The 22514-nt window shown below is 40.0% G+C and overlaps 2 protein-coding genes across 2 annotated transcripts; one reads left to right on the top strand and one right to left on the bottom strand.

The window, feature by feature from the left end:
• Nucleotides 1-389: 389 nt before the first annotated feature.
• On the bottom strand, nucleotides 390-2540 carry LOC5522068. The gene has a single exon (XM_001641783.3). The coding sequence runs from the start codon at nucleotides 2458-2460 to the stop codon at nucleotides 910-912; it is 1551 nt and encodes a 516-aa protein (XP_001641833.2). The 5' UTR covers nucleotides 2461-2540; the 3' UTR covers nucleotides 390-909.
• Nucleotides 2541-2740: 200 nt separating this feature from the next.
• Nucleotides 2741-22398, top strand: LOC116604614 (ATP-binding cassette sub-family E member 1). The gene is made up of 20 exons (XM_032367220.2): nucleotides 2741-2964; nucleotides 3064-3149; nucleotides 4059-4156; nucleotides 4866-4983; nucleotides 14276-14365; nucleotides 14839-14886; nucleotides 15224-15293; nucleotides 15579-15675; nucleotides 15987-16076; nucleotides 16484-16605; nucleotides 17074-17168; nucleotides 17660-17717; nucleotides 17860-17931; nucleotides 18040-18099; nucleotides 18496-18665; nucleotides 19051-19110; nucleotides 19506-19588; nucleotides 19778-19900; nucleotides 20667-20778; nucleotides 21350-22398. The coding sequence occupies exons 1-20, from the start codon at nucleotides 2838-2840 to the stop codon at nucleotides 21395-21397; spliced, it is 1827 nt and encodes a 608-aa protein (XP_032223111.2). The 5' UTR covers nucleotides 2741-2837; the 3' UTR covers nucleotides 21398-22398.
• The last annotated feature ends 116 nt before the right edge of the window (nucleotides 22399-22514 follow it).

Below are 22514 nucleotides of genomic sequence, written 5' to 3'. Positions count from 1 at the left end.
TGTTGTGTTGTTGTAGCATGAGTTTAATGTGTTTAAAAAGCATTTTTTGACGTCTTTTAGGGCAGTCCGCTTAATACGGACAAAAAAAAAAATAGGATATGATTCTGGCTAGACAAATAATATTTCAGTGGAACAGGAGAACGCATAAATGCTGTCTTCGTACGAATGTATGACAATAAAGCAGTTTAAAACAAATAGGCCCCACACAGCTTTTGTCTTGGCGAAGTCTAGGGAGGGGACTAAAGTGTTTAACCCCTCCCACCTCCTCCCATCCAGGGTAAAGGGTTCACTTGCAGAGGCAGTGTAACAGGTAATGACAAGAAATAGCTAAGGCTGGCTAGATGTATATGTAAGGGGGAAACTAGGGCAAATCATGAAGATGCACAAAGTTTACACTGCACATTCAGAATTTATTTTTTTAATTAATGAGTTAAACTCTTTCTCTTATCAAGTCATAATTTCTCTTGATACATATATATAGCCTCTTAAGATGACTGCACAGAGGCATGGCCAGGATTATTAATAGGACTTTCGAGGCATTTTTTCCTGTATTTTAGATGTCTCATACAGTTACTTTATTTTTGGCTGCTAAAAGGGGGGCCTAGGCCAACCCCCTGGCCACACTCCTGCTGCATAGCCGAGGCATTTTATTTGATATATTACTTTTAAATATTTTCTGGCAAAACTACTGTTGGATACATTGCATGACTACATGATGTGACTAGTAAAATAGTATTTATTGAATGCTTATCTCTTTTGACAAACTACATACATACAGCATTAAACTTCCAGATTAAAACAATGTCTATTTATTCTATTGCATTTGGAATAAAGTTTAATTGCATTTAGATTGCATTTGGTTTAATTTAATTTAGAAATGTGCAAATTTGATAACCCACTCATGATCCATTACTCTTTTGTAATTTTTTTCTTTGCCCTAGGACCTCTCTTTTTTGTCTTCATTAATATCACAGGGTTTGCATTCTTCAAATACTTGTCTAAGCTGCTTTGACATCTATGAACAAACTCATCATCATCCGTCCCAAATAAGATGTCAAGATTTGTATTATTCAACATTTCTGGCTTCATAGACTTCACAAACTCAATTCTATGACTAAGAAACTCCATTGGTTTTGACAGAGAGAATGAAGAATTGGCAATGGCATCATGGTCAACAGAATCTAAACTAAGGAGAAGTTGGAGTTTATTGTCCAATTTATCTTCTTGGTTAGTAAAGAAGTCTTTGGTTGTTAAAATTTTTGCCATGTGGTCACTTTCAAAACCATGACTCTGCAATATCTTGATATTTTTTTCTAAGTTCATGTCTCCTCTGAAAAAGAAGTACTTCTGAAGTAACATGTACAATTGACGAGGAGTTTTTAGCACACCCTTCAAAAGCTCAACCCTCTGTTGGTAAACCTCCCTGTCAAAGTTGACAAACACATCGGTCCTTGTCACCATCAATTTCTGAATCATTTCCGTCTCAAAAAGTAGGGGCCTACTAGTGAAAAACATCAAAGCATCATTCAACTTTTGGATATCAGCACTGAAGAATGATGGGTAATTCAGAACCATAAGACATGGTGAGATTTGGAGTTCTCGTAAAAAGCGTGCAAGATCTTGGAAGTTTTCCCCTAAGACAGCCTGCTCTCTTGTTTCATCCACTGGCTGTATAAGTAGCCTCAATTGGAATTCCTCCTTGCTCATGTGTCGATTTTCATTAACAAATTCAAGAACCCCGTCCTCGAACTCACAAGATGTTAATAAAACCCTGAGCACATCAACAGCATTGTCAGTTAAGGGGTAGACGGCAATGACTGCATTATGAGTGATAGCTTGACCAATGACTTGAGACATTATACCAACTTCCCTTAGTCTGTTCACATTATTCAACAATCTTTCAGAATCCATGCCAAAGATAAAGGGGGCTTTTATGACAATCTCAGCCACATTACAATTTAAATCTTTTAAGATCTCTATTATATCTTTAAAACTGTGAGCACTGAAGTCAAGGTGAGATGGAATTGCGGTGGCAATGTTCAGCGAATCTTGTCCATTTATTCCTGATGCCTCCAAGATCTCGATTCTGGATTTTAATTCCTCCAAAGAGAAACCAAGAATATGAGGTCTACCCGACTGAAAAATAGAAGAAAGCTTTTTTTTATGTAATAGCCTTGATCTATCATTTGAAAAACCCTTAGCGCAATCTGCATTCTCTTGATTTTCTTCTAGTTGGGTGACATAATCTATCAGCATTTCCGATGAAGACGGCGAATATTTGTTTGCGTTGTCTAAGGTGTTTTTACCTTGATCGTCAGTCAATGAAGAGAAATGCGCTTTGAATGAGTGATTCAAGGCCTTGAAGCGTAACTCTGACAGGGTTTTTTGCCGGGAAGTTAAGAAAATTGCGGGTTTTCTGACCTGCAAAAGCAACTTACTAAACCTCCAAGTTGCCGCCATATTGAATTTACGGATTTACATGATTTACACGATTTACACATAATGAGACGGAAGCCTGGCACTACCGGAAGTGATTTTTGCAGCTACATTGCGCAATATCCTGGTATCAGCTTCAATCTTTGTTTTTCTTCTTCAAATTACGGTAAGAAGTTTTTCGTCTATAAAGGTATTTCATCGTATTCCAGTCTGATTAAGTTTTCTTATGTGAAAAGTAAAAGGAGAAAAGAAAAGAGAAATTTAAATACCCTTTTCCCGCCATCTTTACTTATGCTGCGCGCGCATCCGGTAGTGGCACATGGTTTGCGTCCGCCATCTTGAATCTTCCGGTTTTCTCTCGATCCTTTAGCACGGTCGATCACTATTTTCGTCCCAATAAGATGGCGTTTAGAGCAGACCAAAGCACACAAGAGAAACTCACGCGTATTGCCATCGTCAGTACGGATAAATGTAAACCCAAGAGATGTCGCCAAGAGTGCAAGAAATCATGTCCTGTCGTACGAATGGGTAAGATTTTACACGTAGTCTACCGAGATTCGATAGATTTTACGAGTGTGTCGCAATCGGAGAAATCGTCCGACTTTTTGTTGTTGTATTATTTTTCAGGGAAGTTGTGTATCGAGGTCACTCCCGAAAAAAAACTAGCTGCTATTTCTGAACCCCTCTGCATTGGCTGTGGTATCTGTGCCAAGGTATATACGTTTATGAATGAAAAGTAATATAAAAGAATTCTCTGATCATTACACTTAATTTTGATCTACTTAATACCTGTGTGTATTTCTTAAGCAAAGTATAATTTCTCAATCAGCCAGTGATAAAATATTTTTGGTTTGTATAATTTGTACAATCATTCAACTCTATCTCAGCCTCTCCCCTCCCCCCTCCCTTGGCGGCCAAAAAGTTAGTAATTTATTTTTAAAGGATCGTTAAGTAGTATCCTTATGTCATATGATGCCTATGACTGTGCACCCCCTGGTAAATCCTGGGTTTACATCTGTTTTGTGACGCTAGTACAGTACTACATCAGAAAATCTCAAATGGGGTGTAATAATTACTTTTGGGCAGGGGTGGGGTATACCCTACAGGGGGCTCGCAAGCTAAACATGCAAAATGGCTTTCTGTTCACTCTAAAAAATGGGAAGATTTTGGTGTTCCACGTGGAAGAGCGGGAGAAGGGGTCCAAAATCTTTAGACTCCCGCCTAATGCGGGAGAGTCGACAGATGTGGTACTATGGTAGGGGTGGGGGAGGGAGGGGGTGTTGGTGTTAATCTTACACCATTTCACAAAAATACAAGGTTTGATTTTAGCATTTATTATCTATGAAGTTGTTAAATGGGTTGAAAACGTGGGATGGCCGCCCCCAACATAACTTGTTCAGGGGCAGATCAAGCCTTTCGCTAAAGGTTTGGCTCAGTGATAAAGGGGGGAGGGGGTAATTTTTTTGTTACATAAGGCTTTCTGGCAGCCCAAGGGTGGGTTTTAATCCGCTACTGTTGTTTGCCCCAAAAAGGCCCTCGCTGTTTGTATCTACTTAATTTGTTGCTTGTCTCTGATTTTGTATAAATTGACCTTACAAACCAATTATTTTGCTGTTTATTAGAAATGCCCATTTGAGGCAATAACTATCATCAACTTGCCCAGCAACCTTGAGAAGGACACCACACACCGATACGGTCCAAACTCCTTCAAGCTTCACAGGTATGGGAAGCATTTCTTGAGATACAAAAAAATCCTATAGCCAGATACAGGAAAATCTAGGATTTTGAGTGAGGGGTTGTTTGGCCATTTAGCAGACCAATTTTTTCTTAGGCATCTCCTCCTAGTTCAAAGTTTTTATAAAATTTATTTTATTGAGCGGAGTCTAAGAGTCAAGTCAAGTTAGGAGGTTCTCTCAAACCCCCCCTGAATCCCTCTGTGGTTATGGGCCTGGATATTGTGTACAATATCTTTTATATGTCTTTTGCTGAAAGACACTGTGTTCACTTGTTGATATGGTATAGTGCTCTAATAAATAAGGTGTCACATTCATGCATTTCATTAGGGAAATAAATCTGCATGATCAGATATAAGATATATTTCAAACAACAATCAAGGGCTATTTGAACTTTTACAAGCGTGCTTGGCGTTACAGTATTTAAGTGTATTTAACCTAGCTTTATAGGGTCATTCAGCAGTAAGCTGTCTGTCATTTATTCTTCATCCTGAGGGTTTCAAATGATTTCTGCTTTGATCTCCTTAGTATAAAGAGGAGTGTAAATACTCTAACATGTATTATAATGACTATACTGCTTTGAAAGGTTACCAAAGATAAATGACCAAATATAGTTCCTCTCCTGTCCTTGTGTTAACTGCAACTGGTACAAATTTATTGTCTACATCATAAATGACATAACACTTTGAATCTAAGGCTGCCCATTCCCCGTCCTGGAGAGGTCCTTGGTCTTGTTGGGACTAATGGTATTGGCAAATCAACTGCTCTTAAGATTCTGGCAGGGAAACAAAAGCCAAATCTTGGAAGACATGATGTAAGTTTATTTTGCCAGTAAATTAGCAACTGTTATATGTAGTATCATTAGGGTACCATAGTGCTTAAGGGGAAAGAGGTACATTATGTACTGTACGTTACTGTAGTGGGGTTAGTAAATCAGTTGCTCCTGACAGGGAATCAAAATATTAACCTTGGAAGACCTGATTAACACATTGACCCCTCAACCGGCCTGTACCGGCTTTGAGAAGTACCCAAAACCCCAAAAATTCATAAATGCAAAATAAACACAAGATGAAGATACTCAGGCATCAGTCTAAGGGATAAATGGTCTTGAAGATATGCATCCAACCAAGGTGTTGGCAACTACTCTTAAGCCAAATAATAGCACAGGCTCTTTGACAAATTTCAAATAGAACAAGGAAATAAAAGCAGAATCCCCCCTCTCAATAAAACGCTCAAAATACCACACAAGGGAGAGAGATCAGCAAACACAGCTCTAGACACAAATAGATACCTTTATTCTGATACTCCAGGTTCATTTCAATGTCCACTCCTTGTAAAACCACTTGGATGCCATTACGGATTGCAAAGCATTCTGGGAGATCCAGGAAAAAATTCATGAGGGGAGGGCCAGTTGGTCATACAGACCAAGAATAGCAGTGTTAACTATTTTGGAATCAATTTGGTTTCAGAAAAGGCAGCATTAAGACCGGCTTTTTCTCTAGATGCCATGGGATTCGAAATCAGTGGCACATGATGAAAAATGTTTTAAAATGACACCCCACCAGATTGATACCCTGGGTTGAACTTATAATCGTGGTATAGTTTATTCTTTGAAAAACTTTTATAAACGGTAGAAATAAGAAAAAGTTTGTCGAAGCCTGTAGGGGCGAGAAAATTGACAGATTTCTATGGTGTGGCGAAGGCACTTCTAACTCAAACGCAACGGCGCATTTCTACAAATCAATACCAGAAATGCAATTTTTGAATGTTCATTTATCCCTGGGTTTTGAATATTTTGACTGATTTCATTTTTCAAATTTGCATGGAGCCGACAAAAAAATGGATTTTTGTAAAGAACGCTATAGCGCAGTTTTTCACCAAGATATTTTTCTATGCTGTACAGTTTCAATTCTTTCCAAAATTTTATGCTGATAAGTAGAAATGATATATTTGCTTACTGGCGAAAAAAAATTCTGGGCAAGTGTTTTTTACCTGTTTCCGAGCGCTTACATTTGAGCGAATTGCGACTAGAAATAGAAATGCACTGAAAATAATGCAATACTGATTATGCATAGTTGAGTAAACAACAACTCGCGATAAACTGTAAATCCGAATAAAGGAAAACAAAAGGAAAACTTTTTTGTGATAAGCTTAGATTTTGTTGAGATTATCCGTACAAAATAAAAGGAAAACTCATTCGATATAATGTGCTGATATGTTGTCTAAAGTTTATATCGACATGTCGTAAAATACTTCTCTTTGTGTAATAAGGAATACAACTAATAGTAGTTTATGTGTATAGAATACCAGCCTTCCTGTGTCTGTGTCCTTTCTTTGCTACTCTGAGTATGAGTTTTCTATTATTTATCATGTGAAAACTTTGCGACCTTTCTTGAGTGCACTGTCACGCAATATACAGATCTACATAGGGGTGGGCATAGGGGGAGGGGGTTCGCAGCCACTGTTTGAATGTTCAATTTTTACTTTGAACCTGGAATTGTAAAACAAATTGTGCAAAGTATATTTTCGAGCATATTGCGTGTACTATTGCGTGAATCATCATTCTTCGTTACCCTTTTCCAATTTTTCACAATTCACACAACATCACAATTTTTTTAATTAGCTGAAGTCTGCTCTAAACTATTTTATCCAATGCCCTAGTGTATACGAATAATGAATCATTTATATGAGCCTTGACGCCACCCAATCCCAAGAGTTGACCGGTGATACAGGCATATGTCCATCTCCTTGAAAATTTTTTGGTGTTGCAAAATTGCTGCTCCAAAGGCGTAAGCGCGCAAATGCTCGTTAACACTGCATGAGCGGGAACATGATGTCAGGGGTGTCGTTGCAACAGTTGCAGGCCCGTGCGTTTTTTGTATAAAATCTGGCCACCACAAGAATAAAAAGGGATTTCCACTGGAAGTTTATTATAGCATTTGGCGACAAAAAAGTTTTACTTATTTCCTTATTCTTTATAGTTTTGCAATTTTTTGGCTAACCGAAAGTGGACTTTCGGGTCGTGCATTTAAACATTTTCCCAAGCTTTCAGGATATAATGCATTTTTTCTGGCACTGCTAACGGTCAAAGTAGTCTGTGGTGGGCCCTTGCGAGCTTTTTATTAGGATAATGTAGGGAAAAAAAGGGCTGGGATACTTTTAAAACATTGCTATTCTAATCCTTGTTTGATTATACTTTATCTACATTCACTTTCGTTTGACTGGTTTTTGACACGAATATTGATAAATCTCATCAAGATAATTTGCTGCTATGTCGTTATATCATGTGCGTGACTCGAACAGTTAGTTGTTGTTTCAGAGCGTTGCGTGACTCCGACACGAGCCGCTGCAAGGAGAGTGCCATTGAACTGGCCTCCACCACTTTTCGTCTTTTACGAAATCTCTCATGGTATTCTATGGATTTCAAAATTCAGCGCTCAACAAAAATATATGACGAAAAAATGGATGTGGCACGAATGTAATGATGATTGTGGCGTCGCAAATAGAACTCGCAATATGTCAAATGCCAAATCAAACTGACATGCAGAACGGATAAAATACATTTACAAATTTCACAGTTAACTTCTTCTATACAGGATCATAGCATTTTGCAATTATGTTTCTCAGGAAAAAAAAATATTGCAAAATATAGAGAACACTTATATCCCGAGGTTAGTTTTTGCAATTATTTTTTTGACATAACTGCGAAATAGAAGGTTTACCTATATGCCGATGTTGGTTTTTGCAATTATGTTTTTGACATAACTGCAAAATGGGAGGTTTACCCTTATAGAGATGTCGGGTTTTGCAATTATGTTTTTGACATAACTGCGAAATAGAAGGTTTACCTATATACCGAGGTCGGGTTTTGCAATTATGTTTTTGACATAACTGCGAAATGGAAGGTTTACCTATATACCGAGGTTGGATTTTGCAATTATGTTTTTGACATAAATGCAAAATGGAAGGTTTACCATATACCGAGGTTAGGTTTTGCAATTATGTTTTTGACATATCTGCAAAATATAGAACTCACCCTTATACTGAGTTTGGGTTTTGCAATTATGTTTTTGACATAACTGCGAAATATACAACTCACCCTTATATCGAGGTAAGGTTTTGCAATTATGTTTTTTACATAAATGCAAAATGGAAGGTTTACCATATACCGTGGTTGGGTTTTGCAATTATGTTTTTGACATAACTTCGAAATATAAAACTCACCCTTATAACGAGGTCGGGTTTTGCAATTATGTTTTTGACATAACTGCGACATGGAAAGCAAAGAGTTGTTTTCTAAATAGTAGTGCTATTTTTAGTCGCAAATACCCCGGGAAATACCTAAAATGTAAGCGCTCGGAAACAAGTAAAAAAAAATATTGCCCAGAATCAAATATAGTATTTCTTCTTAACGTATGATGATTTTGGAACGAATTGAATTTATACCACATAGAATAATATATATTTTTGAAACAGTACCGAAACGCTCCTAGAAAATTACCATAATATTTGTCGTCCCCATGCAAACTTTAAAAGCCAACCAGAATCTTTACTACCCCGAGATAAATTAACAATCAGAAATTGCATTTCTGGTTTTAATTTGTAGAAATCCGCTGTTGCGCTCGGGTTAGAAGGGTTTTTCCCGCACCGTCGAAATTAGCCTATTTTCTTGCCAGACCTCTTACAAACTTTTCTTAATTTCATCTGTTTACATTACTTTTTCAAAAAACAAACTATATTACTAACTCACATTAGGGTATCAATCACATTACTAACTCACATTAGGGTATCAATCGGCAGGGGTCTCGTTTCAAATTGTTTTCCTTCATGTACCAGTGTTTACAACCCGGCAAGAAAAACTCGCTCTTAAGGAGTGCTGTGGTGATTCATAAAAAAAAATTTTCTCATCCAGGGAGTCGAACAAGTCATACAAGAAAAAAAAACTACCATGAATATACTTTGTGTTGTAGTTTTACTTCCGGTTAATTAGCATATCTTTCGCACATGCGCACCCGGATTGAGTTCCTCGTGTAGTCCGCCATGTTTTGTATTGTGTTAATAAAATAGGTGAATAAAAAGCCTACAAGTCAACTTATTACATGGTGTCAGAAGCAAACTGAAGGAAAATCACTCTCAAACATACCAGGTCGGTATTTTACGAGAAATCTAGCAAGTTTACACAAGGAAAATGGCCGAACTCACTGGACTCACTAGCCCTCGTATGGACTGGAATGCAACCGATCTTCAACAAGCGCTAAAAAAGTTCAAGGCAACCGTCGAATTGTACTTTTCTGGCCCGCTTAAGTCCAAATCGGAGGAAGAAAAGGTCAGTTATCTGTTGATATGGACGGGAGAAGAAGGAATTGAATTAGTTTCTACGTGGTCGCTAACCTCAGACGAGAAGAAAAAGCTGTCAACTTACTGGGAGAAGTTTGAAGAATACGTCGCCCCCAAGAGCAATTTTCGCTTAGCACGATTTAAACTACGCACTCTGAAGCAAAAGGACGATGAACCAGTGGATTCATTTATAAAGAAAGTAAGATTGCTAGCCAGCGAATGCAGGTATGATAATGTAGACGAACACATTATTGACGCTCTAATTTTCGGGTCTCGCCGCCCACGTGTCCAGGCTAAACTCCTCGAGTTAGACAAAACTCTAACGCTCGCTAAGGCAATAGACATAGCCAGGACTGAGGAAGCCACTTCGGCTCAGTTACAAGATATTAGAGGCACAAACACTATACCTGTACACGCAACAACCCACAAAAGCCCTTCTTCACATCCCAAGACACACTCACGTGAAAATAAACAAATACAAACTTGTGGGAACTGTGGCACTAGCCATGATGTGACACAAAAATCCCTGTGCCCCGCAAACGGAACAAAATGCAGCAACTGTGGGAAACCAAACCACTGGGCCAAGGTTTGCCGTTCCACCAAACCCCAAGGTCCCACCCCGAGGGGAAGAGGCAGGCGGGGAAACCGGAACAAATCAAAGCAACAGATAAACACCCTCAGCAATGAGAATGCTAGCACTGCACCTGAACCCATAGATTCCCCACAGTTATATTTTCACTCTCTGACCATTGATAGTATGTCTCGACAGATCACTCAAGCGCTCATCAACATACAGGTTAACTCGAGTAACGGGACACTACCACTATTATGCAAGATTGACACTGGTGCTGAAGGAAATGTGATCCCATTAAGCAACTACAAGCACATCTATCCAGAGTCACTCTGCGACATAGACGGCAAGCCCCTCAGCTTAGCCCCATCAGATACAAGGATAACAGCATATGGAGGCCATGAAGTACAACACTACGGTACCTGCAACCTCACTTTACTACATAACGGTCAGTCCAGCCCTCATGAATTTCATGTTGTAAACACGACAGGACCTACAATCCTAGGACTACCCACATGTACTGCAATGAAGCTTGTAACCCTTAACCACAGTCTAAGCAAAGACCAGGCTGAGCCAGCCGAAATACGACCAGCTCAAGTACCCAAGGATGACCCTGAGGCAAAGGCAGCTCTACTAAGACAGTATGCTGACTGCTTCGAAGGCATCGGATGCTTCAGCGGAGAGTTCCATATCACACTTGACCCTACAGTACCCGCTGTGGTTCACCCGCCACGACGAGTCCCTGAAGCACTTCAGGAGCCTCTGCGCAAGGAGTTGGAATCCCTCGTACAGCAAGGAATCATCACCAAGGTTGATGAACCCACTGACTGGGTCAACTCGCTAGTCTGTTCCACAAAGCGGAATGGCTCCATACGACTCTGCCTTGATCCAAAGGACCTCAACTGCGCCATCAAACGTCCACATCATCGTACACCCACTCTTGATGAAGTCTTATCAAAGCTAAGTGGATCCGAGTACTTCTCCATAGTTGACGCCCGCAGCGGTTATTGGAACATAAAGCTTGACCAGGAAAGCTCACTCTATACAACATTCAACTCTCCCCATGGAAGATTCAGATTCCTACGACTACCCTTTGGTCTGATTTGTGCTCAGGACATCTTCCAAAAGAAGGTCGATGAAACCTTTGGTGACTTACCTGGGGTGACAGGCATCACAGATGACATAGTTGTTTACGGACGCAACCGTAAGGAGCATGACAATAACCTGAAAGCAGTAATGGAGCGTGCCCGTGAAACTGGTCTGAAATTCAATGCTGACAAATGCAAAATTGCCAGCAAGGAACTTGTCTTCTTCGGACACACCCTAAGTGCAGATGGTCTGAAACTTGACCCTACTAAGGTTGAAGCCATCAACAACATGGATCCTTCAACGAGCCTCACAGATCTCCAAGTCTTCCTAGGTATGACGCAATACCTTAGCCGTTTCATACCCAACCTCGCTTCAACAGCAGCGGTCCTCTGGGACTTGACAAGGAAAAGTAGTCAATTCCAGTGGTGCCCAGAACACCAGAAAGCTGTAGATGATATCAAGAAGCTCATCACATCGCCAGCCTCGCTGCAGTATTTCGACAGCACCAAGCCTGTCGTAATCCAGGTGGATGCATCTCAACGTGGCCTCGGCGCGACACTCATCCAAGATAAAGGCCCTGTGGAGTACAGAAGTAAGCTACTCACTGAAACCGAGAGGAGGTACTCCAACATAGAAAGGGAAATGCTTGCAGTCGTCCATGGTCTCGAGAAATTCCACTACTACGCTTATGGACGCCACGTCCAGGTCCACACGGACCACAAGCCACTGGAAGCAATATTCAAAAAGCATCTGGCCAGCGCGCCACCCCGCATTGCCAGGATGATGCTGCGGATACAGAAATACGACATCGACATTCGATATGTCCCAGGGAAGGACATACCCCTGGCCGACGCCCTCTCACGACTTAACCCAAGTCCCGGTGACACTATCGCTGGACTTGATGTCTCTATACATGAGCTACACTTGCACCTCAATGCTAGCCCTACTAGGATAACGCAGATCCAAGAGGAGACGAGGAAGGACACAACACTTCACTCACTTCGTGCCGTCATCGCCCAAGGTTGGCCAAACAAAAGAGCTGAATGCCCTGAGTTATTACACCCATACTGGAACTATCGTGACGAACTTACTGTCGCCGATGGATTGGTCCTGAAGGGTACCCGAATTGTAATTCCAAAGACCCTGCAACCAGATGTTCTACAGCAGCTACACTATGCACACCAGGGTGCGGAAAAATGCAAGCTCAGAGCCAAGGGATCAGTCTTTTGGGCGAACATCAATGCCGACATCGACAACATGGTCAAGAGTTGTGCTCCCTGTCAGCATAATCAGTCCATGAACACTAAAGAACCGCTAATGCCTCATGATGTTCCACCAAGGCCCTGGCACACCCTAGCATCTGACTTGTTCTCCTGGAACGGTTCACCATACTTACTACTCTCTGATTACTACAGTAAGTTCCCAATTGTGCGCAAGCTAACTAACATCCAATCATCTACTGTCATCGCTCACCTCAAAGGAATATTTGAGGAACATGGCATACCAGACAAACTTGTCACAGGACATGACACCCAGTTTACGTCTGCTCTATTCAAGGTTTTTAGCAGCACCTATGGATTTATTCATACAACTACAAGCCCATACTACAAGGAGGCTAATGGCTTCATAGAGAGAAATGTGCAAACTGTCAAGGATCTCCTTCAAAAGTGCAAGGAATCAGGGCAAGACCCACATCTAGCCATGCTGTGCCTGAGAACAACCCCTTTGGGTCACACCCTGCCATCACCAGCAGAGTTGCTAAATTCCAGAATATATCAGTCTAACCTGCCAGCTACTTCCAGGCATGCACTACTGAACAAACCTGACTATGATGCCAATGTCAAGCTGCAAGCCAGACAAGACCGACAGAAATCATATTACGACAGGACTTCCAAGTGTCTACAGCCTGTCTACCCTCAGGACGCTGTCAGAGTCTTCAACCCCCTCAACTCCAAATGGGAGCCAGGAATAGTTCGAGCCGCTGCGCCAACCCCACGCTCGCACATTGTGGACATGGCCAATGGCAGTACTCTCACCAGAAACCGCAGACACATTCGTCCCACAGGTGAAAAACTAAGCTTGAATAATACCTCAGCTACTGATGACTACGAGCCTGCAGCAGAACCAGCACCTAACGGCAACCAACCCCCAACAGAGCCAAGGACGTCTACACCTGGTACCCCTGCGAAGTCCACACCTACCCAAAGTGGTCCACCATTACGCAGATCAACACGGACAGTGAAGCCCCCAGACAGACTGGACTTGTAGCATTTGCTACACAAACATTAGATATTGAACTATGTTATTATTAGTACTGCAAAGTTCTTTGTTTTTTTACACCCCTAATTGGACACTACCAGTCACATTTGTACTCATGTAATTTTTCAGCTTTTCAGCTTAGAGAAGGGGATGTTGTAGTTTTACTTCCGGTTAATTAGCATATCTTTCGCACATGCGCACCCGGATTGAGTTCCTCGTGTAGTCCGCCATGTTTTGTATTGTGTTAATAAAATAGGTGAATAAAAAGCCTACAAGTCAACTTATTACACTTTGCTTGCAAATATCCATAAGCACAACACTCATTATGCCCCAAAAGACTTCATGATGTCCTAGGACACTCTCCCAATATGCTGATAGCGGTATTTTTTGATGAAAAATACAAGCAACCATCAACTTGTGCTGGCTTCAGCACAACGACGAGGGATTAAAAGTGGGGACCGCAAAGCACTGTTGGAAAGCTAGGATACAGCTGACCAGGTGCAGCTGTGTTTGACTTTGCGGGCTGTATAAAACTCAGAATAGGGGGGAGGTATCTGTTTTCAGTCTGTTTTTTTGTAAATTCAGCTAAATAGCCAGGAGTCAATGGGTTAAGTAGAAATTGATGGGGGAACAAGGGTGGATACAGGAGTTTCTATTAGGCCACAGCAAAGATTTTACAAAAGGGGATTCTTTTTCCGGGATTTGCTTAAAATTATAAGGAAAATCTTGGAGAATAGGTCTGTTCTGCCCACCCCTGTAAGTTCTGGTAGTGTTACAAAGCAATTATGATCAAATAAGGAGGGGGTATGTACCTGTTATACCTTAATGGTACACAACTTTTGTTTTATAGACTCCTCCAGATTGGCAGGAAATTCTGCAGCATTTTCGAGGATCTGAACTTCAGAACTACTTCACCAAGATTTTGGAAGATGACCTCAAGGTTTGGAATTTATTTATTTATTTATTTATTACTTCGCCATAAATAATTACAGTGGTCCCCTAAATTTTTACCTTTCATACCTGGTATCCAACCTGTAATTCCCTGTAATGCACACCAATTCATGAAGAAAAATTAAACATTACCAGCCTGGATGCTCATTCTGGGTGAATATAGATTAAATCTTCAAAATCGTTTCCAAGCAAAATAATAGAAATAACTGTACCTGTTTTTTAAATAATCTCCTTGATTTCTATTCTTGTCAAAAGACTCAAAAGTCACAAATAAATACCTTTTATTATCATACTCCATTGGGTCCCATTTTTACAGCCTTCAAATATATTGGGTTGGGAATTATATTGGGGTGCAAAAATGAGAGGCAGAAGAGTACCAACTCACATTCATCTTGACTTTTTCTTATGTATTACTAATACTAATAAGTTGTGGTAATCTTTCATTTTGTGCTCTTTCTAAAGGCAATCATCAAGCCACAATATGTGGACCAGATCCCCAAAGCTGTCAAGGTAAGTGAAGGAATGTTATATTCCATCTCACGTGTTACTACTATAAGGGCCGTAGCAGGGGGTGGGGCACTGGGGGCATGTGCCCCCCCAATATTTTCAAAAATTATGATGACCAGTAGGGGTGGCTGTGCCCCCAAATACAGTAACCATGTAAACCAGTAACCATACTTGGGCTTATTTGTATCTGTTTCTCTATACATTAACTATTCAACATTAGCAATATTGTTATTATTACTACTGTAATAAGCAATAGCCAAAATTATTTATCTATCTTCTTTTTACTTTTCAACTGATTCTCTAATTTGAAATTGACACAGTCATGGATGTTCATTTCCAGGGAAGTGTGCTGTCAATTTTGAACAGAAAGGACGAGACAGATACTAAAGGCACCATATGTGAACAGCTTGGTGAGTTCCCTTCTGTTTCCTCCACCACCAACCCCACATCCCCCCATAGAAGAAAGCATGAATTAGGACTTTGAACAAAGCATGGTAAAAATTCATGTACCAAGATGATTTCCATAGTTTTGCATAGTTTTAGGGTATAGCTTTGGATATATTTTTTTAAATTAGATCGATACTGTTTGCACCACCATGGTAAACATTTTTCAAAGTTTAAACAATAATATAAGGAATGCCTATAAAGTTGAAAGTGATACAGTGTTTCAGTGGAAGTTATTGCCACCTTCGCAGATCTGACGGCAGTGATGGAGCGTAATGTTGATGAGTTGTCTGGTGGAGAGCTCCAACGATTTGCTTGTGCTGTGGTGTGCATACAATCTGCTGATGTGTAAGTATAAAAAATGTGTGGTAATGTAGTAATGTATATTATATCCAAATTCGTTGTTGTGCCACCTGCCAGAATCCAAAATCCCTTTCTTCTTTTGGGAATAGTGCGTAGTCAATCAAACCAAACAATCAAAACCAGACAAACTGCCCCAAAAACTTGTGTCTGACTAAGCGCTATTCCCAAACGAGACAAGGATTTTGGATTCGCCGAGGTCGCACAAAGACGAATCTTGCTGTAAAAAAAGCTTTTTTATATCTTCATTTTTGTTTTGATATGGATTGCAAAGTTCACCACTCTTTGTTTTTTTTTAGTTACATGTTTGATGAGCCTTCTAGTTATCTGGATGTGAAGCAGCGTCTCAGGGCAGCTACCACAATTCGCAACCTTCTGAGTGCTGACAGGTATTGTGTGACCCCAACATGTTTTGTGCACAAAAGATTTGTTCCATGTATTTGATAAGTACATCTTGATTTTGAAAGTCATTTTTTAGCTTTAAAAAAATAAAACTTTTCATCTGGATGATGAGAAGTTATTTATTTGTTTGCTGTTTTTTTAGGTATTAGTTATGTTATTTCTTATGTAATATTGTGATATTGTTTCTCATTTGTACATTACAGTATGTGGCTTATACTGTACCATATACTGAAAGTCACAGTGTTTGTTTATTTTTATTCAATTATTGTTTTGGATTGGTATATATTTATGTATATATACTTTGTCTTTTATACTGGAAGTATTTGTTTGTTTGTTGCTTGCTTGTTTGTTGCTTGCTTGCTTGTTTGTTTGTTTATTTATTTATTGTTGATAGGTACATCATTGTTGTGGAGCATGACTTGAGTGTACTTGACTACTTATCTGACTTCATCTGCTGTCTCTATGGAACACCAGGAGCCTATGGTGTAGTCACACTGCCATTCAGCGTCCGTGAAGGTACCACTGCGACTGTGTAGTTAACAAATAGATCTCATTTTTTCGTGTCTCTGTCCTCTAATAGATGCACAGATGACGTCACAGCGTGTCATGAACAAAAACGTATGCAAAGACACAGGGCGCATGCTGACGCCAAGCATGCAAGTGTCCTCTAATAACACATGGACCCTTGACCAATCAGAGTGTTCGATTTACGAGTGCTGTTGTATAGTCTTCAATAAAACATTTATACATACATACAGTGAAAGCTCTCCTTCCATTAAATCTCATGACAGGCCCACAGGAGTGGTGGGAGTGTCCAAAGCTACATATGTACATACTAATCTCAAAATCTCCCCTAAATATCAGAGTTAAAAATACAGTCAAATTTTGGCCTTTGATATTATCTAATATTGAAAAGTGACCACTTTAGATTGTCACTCTTGCAAACAGTACAATACTTCCAGGTTAATCGTTGCTTTTCACTAGGTATCAACATTTTCCTTGATGGCTTTGTGCCCACTGAAAATCTGCGGTTCAGGGACACTTCTCTGGTCTTTAAAGTTTCAGAAACTGCTGACAAGGTTAGTATTGAACCGTCAGTTATAGGGGTGTGGCCAGGGGGGCTTAATGGTGTGGCCATGGGGGCCTTAGAATGGAGCAAGGATGGGTCTAAGTGTGTGGCCAAGGGGGCCTTAATTGTGGCCAAGGGGGCCTGAAGTTGTGGCCAAGTTGACCTTAGGGTGTGACCAAGGGGCCTTAGGGTGTGGCGAAAAAATCTTGGAATATGGCTGAGTGGGGCTTTATGGTGTTGCCAAAGGGGGGTATTGCCTAGGTGTTTTAGTGTTCGGCCCAGGGGGTCTTAGGGTGTATCCAGTGTCTCTCTTTGTGTTGTGCTGCTGCAAGGGTGCCCTGGGAATTGAAAATCTATTTTAGGTTTTTTATAATAAGTTGTGACCAAACCTTTCTTGAGACCACAATCTCTAAGTAGCTACTAGCTGAATGCTTCAACTCCATAATCAACAACACTTACTTACTGTACAGTCTAGTTATTAAGGCAAGATTTTTTTACCAGGAAGAAGAAATCAAGCGGCTGCGCCGATATGCATATCCTTCCATGCACAAGACACTGAGTATGTTTTGCTGAGTCTTTCCTATATGTCATGCTATACTGTATCTATTCAACTTTTAATACTTTGCACTCACCTGAATCAAAGGAAGGAAACAAAGAAACCGCAAGGGATACAGTTGTTTACTGTGTATTTTGTCTTACAGAGGATTTCCAGATGAATATTGATGCTGGTGAATTTACAGATTCTGAAATCATTGTGATGTTGGGAGAAAATGGTAAGAAAGATTTTCATTATTATATCGTGTACACTATATGGTTGTGTGGATTGCGTAATTTTGGGTTTCACACTTAGTATTGTATGATTCTGCTTTTGGTTTTCTCAGGAACAGGCAAAACCACCTTCATCCGCATGCTTGCAGGGAAACTCAGTCCAGATAATGATGGTAAATGGAAATTTAAAAAATCACTTAATTTTCACTACTTTATAGGGGTTTTTATCAAGCTGTTGAAACCATAGGTGGTGGCGAACTAAAGACTGGTAAATAAATGAACACAAAGTTGTTTTCATTTTACTGTCTATATGAAAACAGAGTGGTTAGGCTGATGATTCAACAATTATTACTTTTCATCAGTGCAAAAGAAGTTGTGAAAACCATTCACTATTTAGACAGATGACCAACAAATCAACAAATCTATGTAAATGTATTAAGCCCTGTGTGATTTATTTCGCCCATAGCAATTTGAATAGGGGTTTCAGTTAAACTTGGAGTTTGTAAATGAGTAATGTTCATAAAAATGCGACTTGAAATAGTTTAACCTAAGCCTGAATTGGTCCACAGAGGAAGTCCCAATGCTGAATGTGAGTTACAAACCACAGAAGATCAGTCCAAAGTCTCAGGGCACAGTGCGGCAGCTCCTACACACCAAGATCCGTGACTCCTACATACATCCACAATTTATTGCAGATGTCATCAAACCCCTGCAGATTGAGCAGATTATGGACCAAGAAGTAAGGGTTCCCTAGGGCTTGATTTTTAAGTAGATCTTGTGCACCCTTTCTTTGCTTAGTGAATATGTCATTATGTTCTTGTTATTAAGATCCTATAAACATTCAAGTCTTTAGTACTTTTTCCCCCCTTGTTATTGAGGTCATAAGCACATGTTGTCCTTGCTGGTCAGATCCTGGCCGCATACATATTGTCTTTGTTATTCAGGCACTATTTTGTACTTGTTTATCCAGGTCTTCATATATTTTAACCCATAAAAGTTCAATTCCTCATCACATTTTCCCTTTGCTCAATACTGTACCTTATGTCCTTGTTATTCAGGTCCTCATGACATACATTTTCCACTTGTTAGTCATTGCCTCAATACCTTATGTCCTTGTTTTACAGGTTCTCAATCTATCCGGTGGTGAGCTGCAGAGAGTTGCCTTAACCATCTGTCTTGGCAAGGTACTTCATATTGTGTACTGTTTGCTCCATGGGTTTATACAGGACTTGCTTCCCTGTGTCTGATGGTTAAATGTTGTTCAAGAAGGCTAATCCTTTGAAGGTCATCCCTTACCCGTAGCCTGACCAATGATTTTGATGCTGATGATGATGTTGAGGTATAGATAGTTATCTGTAGCCTGCCGAATGAAGATGATGATGTAAATGCATAGCTTGTCATCTGTAACTTGCCGAACGATGTATGAAGATGTGGATGTTTAGCTTGTTATCTGTAGCCTGCCGTATGGTGTTGATGGTTATGTTGATGATGATGTTGAGGTATAGCTTGTTACTGTGCTTATAGCCTGTCCAATATTGATGATGTTGCTGTTGATATAACGGCTTGTTGTTATCTGTAGCCTGCCGACGTTTACCTGATTGATGAGCCCTCAGCTTACCTTGACTCAGAACAGCGTCTGGTGGCTGCCAAAGTCATTAAACGGTAACAACAAAAAACATAGTCATAATCTGATTTCATATAAATAAAAAAAAGTAGCAACAAGCGAAAAGAGTGGTTTTCAAATGTACAAAAGAGAACAAAGACAATACAGTGTATTAGTACTAAGTTAACTAAATAGTATTTGAAAACCACTTTAGTACTATATTGACTGATGCTATTTGTGTCTTCCAGATTCATCCTCCATGCCAAGAAGACTGGCTTTGTAGTGGAGCACGATTTCATTATGGCTACTTATCTTGCCGACCGGGTTATTGTGTTTGAAGGAATTCCATCTGTCAAGACCCTCGCTAACACGTAATGTTGCGCAGAACAAGTTGAACAAGATGTACCCAGTAGCTACATATACGCTTCTTGCGGGCCTATTTTTATATATGTTACAGAAATCTGAACTTTTTCTGTGATTGAATATTCTGAAAACTCATTGCAACTACTTAGCGCCCTTCTCCTGTACTCTTTGTCAATCAGACTTAACTACTTAGCGCCCTTCTCCTGTACCCTTTGTCAATCAGACTTAACTACTTAGCGCCCTTCTCCTGTACCCTTTGTCAATCAGACTTAACTACTTAGCGCCCTTCTCCTGTACCCTTTGTCAATCAGACTTAACTACTTAGCGCCCTTCTCCTGTACCCTTTGTCAATCAGACTTAACTACTTAGCGCCCTTCTCCTTTACCCTTTGTCAATCAGACTTAACTACTTAGCGCCCTTCTCCTGTACCCTTTGTCAATCAGACTTAACTGCTTAGCGCCCTTCTCCTGTACCCTTTGTCAATCAGACTTAACTACTTAGCGCCCTTCCCCTGTACCCTTTGTCAATCAGACTTAACTGCTTAGCTTTTGTGCCCTGTCTACAAGCAATATTAATATGAATATCATAGTGTTAACTGCGGAGAAATGGCGTGATGTGAAAACTTTTTAGTGCTGGCCAATAAAAACGCTTCAAAGATTTTGACCGACGTAAGGCGAAAGAAGCCAGTATGCGATTCTTTGGCAAGTGGTCACAGAATTTTGAAGTAATTTATTTGGCAATTTCTACATCTAATCTCATGTTTTCTGTTCACAGCCCGCAAACCTTGCTGACAGGAATGAATCGCTTCCTAGAGTCCCTAGAGATCACCTTTAGAAGAGATCCCAGCAACTTCAGGCCTCGAATTAACAAGCTCCACTCCGTCAAGGTAAACTAAAAAGAGCAGATCCAGATTTTTAAGGGGGGGGGGGTATTATGGGGTCTCGACACAATTTTGATATTTTGTTTATTATTTTTTACAACACAAGGAGACATACTTATATCAAACAAAACTCGTACACACATTTCCCCCGCTTATTCTGTCTGTCACTGTCGCTAGATTGTTCATTTTATTATTAGTATTATTTTTACTTTTCATAATAATAATAATAATAATAATAATAATAATAATAATAATAATAATAATAATAATAATAATAATAATAATAATAATAATAATAATAATAATAATAATAATAATAATAATAATAATAAATAATAATAATGTACGTGGTGTGTCATCACATAGGAAAAAAGACAAAAAGGGCAAATTTTATGTATACTCTCATCTTCGATGTGTTCATGCTTGATACGTTGTTCAGGTCGAAAAATGTGGATTCACGAGTTGGCTCACAGAGCCTTTGATTTTTACTATATCCTCATTCAGCACATCCCTTAGGAAGTGTACCCTTTGAAGTTTTGAGTATTTGATAATGAAATCTTGTCTCTTCCTTCTATAGGATACTGAACAGAAACGTTCGGGGAATTACTTCTTCCTTGAAGACTGAGGCTTGCTAAAGGCAACACCAAGGACACCCATCGCCCAAGATGCCGCTCCCAGGGCGAGACGCCCTTTCGACACCGGGGGAGAGGCAGGGACGCTTGCCGGCCGGTCCGGGGGAATGTGCTTATCGCGGGCTGCTTCTTGGGGGGCTTTTTGGGTGCAGCAAATTGTACACGCGCATTTGTTTAATTTCGAATTGATTAGTATATAAGATTGGTAGTTGTGGTGTATTATGTATTAATCATCCTTCATCTTGACACTGGCATGTGTATGACCTGTCACGTCGACTTTAACAAAAGATGCCATCGCTTACCAGGCCAATGCTTCAAGCAGGTTTAAATATTAATTTACCTTTCCTAAATCAAGAAGGAGAGCTACACTAGAATAAGAAAGCGGATCGGGAATTGAAACTACCTTTTTATAGAATATTTCTCGAGGCTCTTCTGTTCTTGACAGCTGGTTGTTTTTGTCCTAGTTCATAAACGTGTTGTTATTGTTCGGAATGTGTTATGTGGGAGATGCGCGTGGACAATTTGCTGCCCGGGACGCACCGCCGGAATAAACAACAATTCAACCTGTTCCATAAGGAACAACAAGAGAGTTCCCAAAAATACGGCCTTGTATCTTTGAAAATCAAATTTACAAGTGCTTGGATTCTGTCAGTACAGAGATCGCTAAGGTCCTTCTGCGACAATTTTGCGGAGTGCTAAGGGTACAAGTGATATCCCAGTCCCCCTACCCACCCACCCTCAGTAGCAGCCCCACGCCTTCCCCCCATTAGAAAGATCTGGTTCTTACGGACAAGTATAAGGAAATTGGAAAGATGGACAATGCAACAGATTCGTGACCAAATAGGGACCTCCACAATTTCGCACCATCTGTGTGAATGGTATTTATAGAAATTATTCATTTATTTTTATGAAAAAATCACGGCTATTCATAGTATGTATGCGGCCGTGAACTAGAAATGTTATGTGAAGCTACGAAATAAATTAATGTGCGCGAGCGCTTGTGAGTATTTTTATTTTCTGGTCCAGAACTAACCGCACAAATATAAAAATAATTGTAAACCGTTAAAAAAAAGTTTTAATAATGGTAAACCGTAAGAAAAGTCTAGTGGA

This window comes from Nematostella vectensis, chromosome 10, assembly GCF_932526225.1.
Source record: "Nematostella vectensis chromosome 10, jaNemVect1.1, whole genome shotgun sequence".
Taxonomy (NCBI): Eukaryota; Metazoa; Cnidaria; class Anthozoa; order Actiniaria; family Edwardsiidae; genus Nematostella; species Nematostella vectensis.
The sequence above is the reverse complement of the archived record's forward strand: the minus strand, read 5'-3'. Positions and strand labels throughout refer to the sequence as shown.